Source organism: Triticum aestivum, chromosome 1D, assembly GCF_018294505.1.
Source record: "Triticum aestivum cultivar Chinese Spring chromosome 1D, IWGSC CS RefSeq v2.1, whole genome shotgun sequence".
Lineage (NCBI taxonomy): Eukaryota > Viridiplantae > Streptophyta > Magnoliopsida > Poales > Poaceae > Triticum > Triticum aestivum.
This window is the reverse complement of record NC_057796.1, coordinates 47,341,068-47,346,500: the sequence shown is the minus strand read 5'-3', so window position 1 is coordinate 47,346,500 and position 5,433 is coordinate 47,341,068. Positions and strand designations below refer to the sequence as shown.

Here is a 5,433-nt window from a genome sequence, read left to right as displayed (position 1 = left end):
GGGATGTTGTATTACACTCGGCTGAACCTCTGTATGTACTTGCGCATGTTTTCACCTTCCTTCTGGGGAATGATATGCAAATCACTCGCCTGGCCATGAGCTTGGTGGCCTCCAGTGAAGGCACCAACGAACTCATGACACAGGTCCGACCAAGAAGAAATGGAATCTGCCGGCAAGTTCATCAACCAAGACATGACATTGGGTTTCAGGGCCAACGGGAAGTAATTGGCAAGCACCTTGTCGTCACGAGCTCCAGCGGCTTGCATCGCATGGTGTAGATGCCGAGGAACTCTGACGGATGGGTCTTGCCGTTGTACTTCTCGCCGACGTCGGGCTTGAACGTGTGGTGGGACGGCCACTGGAACTAGGCTGGGCAGCCCACCTCGTAAGGTAGGCTGCTGGAGCCTCCCGGTGTTGGGTGGTCCATAGCAGGCCCCGCCCGTCTATCTGACTGGTGGCGTGTATCGCGCCGACGCTCGATGGTAGTTCGAGCGTCTTCATGGGCTCGCTCCCGAAGAACTTGGTGCTGGTCGCGGTGGGTCCGTGGGTCGGACGACGCTATGGAAATACTATCGCAAGTGTCATCATGACGGATCGACACCCGTGGCGGCTGGCGTGGAGGAGGAGAGTGCACCGTGGCCGCAGCACCCCCGGCCCCTCCACCGCTGGCGTGTGGTGGCTCGACGGAGCGTCGGCCTGAGGGCCCCGCTGGCCGTGGCTCGTCTTTGTTGGCGACGCCGACGAGGCTCCGGATGGTGGCTCTCCACTCGTCGAGCTTTTCTGCGGCGGGAGGGAAGTCGAGGAGCAGCTGCGCACGCGCCAAAGCTTCCGCTAGCGTGGGTGGCAGCGAAAGCTGCGTGGACCGTGGCGCGCTCCGATTTCTAACCACGTTAGAAGGAGCTCTATCACGGCCCGGCGGCTGTGCGCCATTTTCGCCAGCACTTCGGCGGGCATGCTGGCCTCCTTCGTCCCGCAAATGATGCACAAGATACTTCCCACGGCGGCGTCCGGGGTCACCAGCGTGGTGACGCTGCTCGTCGCGCACACCCTGGGAAGAGCGCACTGTGGGCGCTGGTGTAGGCGTCTTGGAGGTCGCCGCGCCGCCCGTGGGTGGCACGACACCGCCCCTGGAGGGCCCCGCGCTGCCTGCGCGGGGCCTAGCTCCGTCCTGGGGTTCGGCGACATGCGGCCCGTCGTCTTGCGCACGAACGACGCCGCTCGCCAGGCTCTGACTGCCAGAGCGATGTTGGTGCTCGCGGGCCGGGCCTCGGGTTCTGTCCGCGACCGGTCCGCTGCTCGCCCGCACCGGTACGGGCCGTCCGGCTCCGGATGAACCGATCACCGTGATCATCTTCTTCTTGGGAGCCATGGCGATGAAGAACTGCTAGGCTAACCGCTAGACCGGGTCATCACAACTGTGCCTCCCCCTACCTGGCGCGCCAAAGATGTCGGTGGAAACGACACCTATGGGATCACTGGGATCCCTTCTACGGTTGGCGGGCGCGGGGTTGTGAAAAGAGCGGGTCTGACAGGAAGCACACAGATCGTTTACCCAGGTTCGGGCCGCGAGGATGCGTAAAACCCTAGTCCTGCTTTGGTGGATGTATTGAGTGTTCTTGAGCTAGCTACGGGGTGTGATTTGCCCAAAATATCCGAATCCCCCTCCTGGTCGCCTCGGGCCTCTTTTTATAGGAAAAAAGGGTTGCCACAGTGGCACACAGGAGGTGGAAAGGTCTACAGTGGATGAGTCTATCCTCTGGCCCCGTTGGACAAACGCATATAATACGCTGCCGACGTGCCCCTCTCGCTTTATCGGGGACGGAAAGGAAGCACGTCCCAGCTGTAGCCGCCTCGCCTGGCTCCGGCACGCATCCGAGCTGATGAGGCGTTGGGGTGCCACGTTGGCTGGCTGCTGGGCTGGCACGGTGGTGGAGCCTTCATGAAGACTTGCATGCCACCACGCAGGTGCTTGCTGAGTCAGTCATGGAGGCCGCCCGTCGCCACGCAGGTGCCTGCTCAGCTGGTTGAGCTGGCAGCTGCATGGGGACGGCAATGGAGCCTTGGCAGATGCGGGCCTGGCCGCGGCCCTGTAAGCGTCTTCGGCAAGGGCCTTGCCGGGGGCCCGGCAAGGGTCTTGCCGCGGCATTGCAGTCTTCCCCGGCAAGCGTCTCGCCGGGGGTCTCATGGATTTCCTCGGCTAGGATCCCGCCGGGGACCATCGTCTTCTGGTCCTCATCTGATCTCATGTGTTCATGATCTTGACAAAGATCTGCATGCCACCACAGAGGCGCCTCCCAAGCCTTGGTTCCAATGTAATTGTTGGCGGTGTTTGGAACTCCTGGGCTCAAGGGTGGCTCGCCCTGCTGGTGTTGGGCAAGTTGCCCCGGCAAGGCTCTTGCCAGGGCCGCGGAGGTCGCCCCGGCAAGGGTCTTGCCGGGGGAGTCCACCTTGCCCCTTTGCTCTTTGTGTCTTTGGTCTTGGCGTTGCCTTGTTTGTCTTGTGCTTCAGTTTCCCTCCTGCTTCCCTTCTCTGCCTTGTTAAGTGTGGCCGCGGGCGCGACTCTGACTACCCGTGCACAAGTAAAGGGTTAAAAGGAGAGCCCCTACTTTTGTACACCGACATGTTCGCAAAAAAAAAAAAATTTACTCATGACATGGCCCTTTTTTCTTTTCCTGTTTCTATTTTTCCTTCTTCAAATTAATTCGGGATTTCCAAAAGTTGTCAGTTTTGGATTTTATTGGAGAAATCATAAAAGGTTCATGAATTCATAAAATGTTTAGGAAATAATAAAATGTGCAGTATTTTAAAAAACTGTTCACATTGTTTTTGCGAAATCATAAAATTTTCATGAATTCAAAAAATGCCTGGAAAATTATAAAATGTCCAGTATTTTTAAAAAATGTTTGCATTTATAAAAAAATCAAGATTTTGAAAAAATGTTCGCAAAAAAAATACTCATGATGTTAAAAAAAATGATCATGTATTCAAATCTTATTCACGAATTTGAAAAAAATTAAATTTTAGAAAATGTTCAAAAAAATAAAACAGATCTGCAAATAATGAACAAAACTTACCTGCTTATATAGAGGTTTTTTTATATGTAGAGGTTGTTTTATGCTTTAATTTAGTACATGTGAGTCGTGTAAAAAAGGTTTCCATATTCTGCACAGCGTTGAGCCCAAAAAAAATGACAAAACTTCCTACGGATTAGTTTTTGTAAGATGTATGAAAATGACTAAATATCTAATTTGCCTCCATACACATCTATGTTTATTCTGGTACTATAGTTTTACTAGTCAGGGTAGACACCATGACCCTCGATGAAGGTGAGACACACCATTCATTAGTCTAGCTCAGGTAGGGTCCATCAATACAGTTTTCTCAGCTAGAAAATATTTTGTTGTCGTGCCTTAGGAAATCAAGTCGTGATGAGAAAATCACATTTTTAGCTTTTGAAATGACTTTTTAGAAGTTCCTTATCTCATCATGACATGATTCAGACGTAGTTTATGAAATCACATTTCAAAGGTCCCGATCTCATCCTGGCATATGTTTCAGACTTTTTTTTAATCTCTACCACATATGCATAATCTGATGGTTTTTCTCCCGTTGCAACGCACGGGCATATTTTCTAATAGAACCAAAATATGATATATGAACAAACATAATTTAGACAATTTGAGGAGAAGGTTTTATTAGTTTTACAAACGTTCTCATACAAAGTGCTTAACATAAACTTTTCTGAGCACAGCCTCACGAATTACAGATATGAAAGGAAAGCTATTGTGAGGCGAGGCACATGGAATGTAAAAGCCAACGCTTCTCCCACAGCTAAACTAGAGTCAATACGCCAGAGGAGGGAATGTGTAACCTGCAAGACCATTCAATTTGATCCAACATATGATCAGAATAGCACTAAAATCAAAATCGTGTGAATCCGAAGAATAACAAATATCAAAACTGCATGTATGCAATACGGATCATCATAATTCCCTTAATATATTTCACTTACTTCCGCACTTGTAGCCATGTGGGAACGGCTTCTTGCAGAAATTGGCAACGTAGGCAACCTTCTCCATACAATATATCTTCTCTTTCTCCTTGGTGACACCAGCGCAAAGGCATGGGATGTTTGCCTTCTGCCACACGGCGCAGCATGCGTCCGACGGATCTAGCTTCGGGTTTGCTGGCCATTGTTGATACTTAGCACACTCCTTGATCATGGCCCGTCGGTCACCCTCACATTCGTCAGCCGACACGGCTACCGCAATAGTGAGGATGATGAAACATAAGCACATTAGTTTTGCCATGGCTATGTCTTTTGTATCTGCTACACTAGCGCCTTCTCTACCCCTTTGATGTTATAATTGTTTGTGTGGCTTTTCTGTGAATGTGTGGGATACATGACTTCGTTAGCTATGGCTTGGTTTATATAGCCTTGTTTGAGATGATGATATGGGTGCATGCATCAGTTGTATATCTTGAAGATATGGCACCATGTCAAACAATTAATATGTACATTAATTGCACTCTAGAGGCTGCATCATACATTAGTTCTGTATCTTGAAGATACGATTTTGTATCAAACAATAAATGTGCACATTAACTCTATATCTACAGGCTATACCTGGAAGATACGAAATAACATCAAACAATGAGTGTGTACAGTAACTTCACATCGACATGTTAGACTACTCACAGTGGGAGTAACATAGGTGGTAACATCACACATATCTAGATAAAATAGATGATATGGCAAGCAATTAATAAAGAAAGAGAGGCATGTAGTAACATAGCTAGTTACTAGTACTATGAGTAACATCACACACACCAAGGCAAGATGAGTCTATAACCTAATAAATGAAGTGTTGCATGACACCACACAAATGTTACTCCCCATTGTAGAGGTAGTAACATAGACTACTAACACATGCATGTTACTAGTCTTAGTTACTACCCACTGTGGCTAGTCTTATACATACATTAGTTGTACTCCCTCCGTTCCGAATTACTTGTCGCAGAAATAGATGTATCTAGAACTAAAAAATGTCTAGATACATCCATTTCTACGACAAGTAATTCCGAACGAAGTGAGTACTATATATGATATATCTCGAAGATATGGTACTGCATAAGAAATGAATATATGCATTAGTTGCACATCTACATGCTACAATATGACATTAATTATATATATCTTGAAGATATGAAGATATGGTACTGCATCGAAGAATGAACGTGTAGATTAATTGCACATGTACATGCTACAACATTACACTAATTATATATATATCTTGAAGGTATTGTACTGCATCAAAAAAATGAATGTGTACATTAATTGCATATCTACAGGCTACAACATTACATTAATTATATATATCTTGAAGACATGCTACTGCATCAAAAAAATGAACGTGTACATTACTTGCATAT

At 47.8% G+C, this 5,433-nt stretch overlaps 1 protein-coding gene across 1 annotated transcript; it reads right to left on the bottom strand.

The window, feature by feature from the left end:
- Positions 1-3,655: 3,655 nt before the first annotated feature.
- Positions 3,656-4,397, bottom strand: LOC778388 (uncharacterized). The gene is made up of 2 exons (XM_044582438.1): positions 4,013-4,397; positions 3,656-3,871 (listed from the first exon to the last, which is right to left on the bottom strand). The coding sequence occupies exons 1-2, from the start codon at positions 4,308-4,310 to the stop codon at positions 3,843-3,845; spliced, it is 327 nt and encodes a 108-aa protein (XP_044438373.1). The 5' UTR covers positions 4,311-4,397; the 3' UTR covers positions 3,656-3,842.
- Between the last annotated feature and the right edge of the window lie 1,036 nt (positions 4,398-5,433).

Coding starts and splice junctions, on each gene's coding strand:
- LOC778388 (XM_044582438.1), bottom strand. CDS start 4,310: ATGGCAAAACTAATGTGCTTATGTTTCATCATCCTCACTATTGCGGTA. Junction 3,872..4,012: donor ACATGGCTACAAGTGCGGAA/GTAAGTGAAATA, acceptor ATGGTCTTGCAG/GTTACACATTCCCTCCTCTG.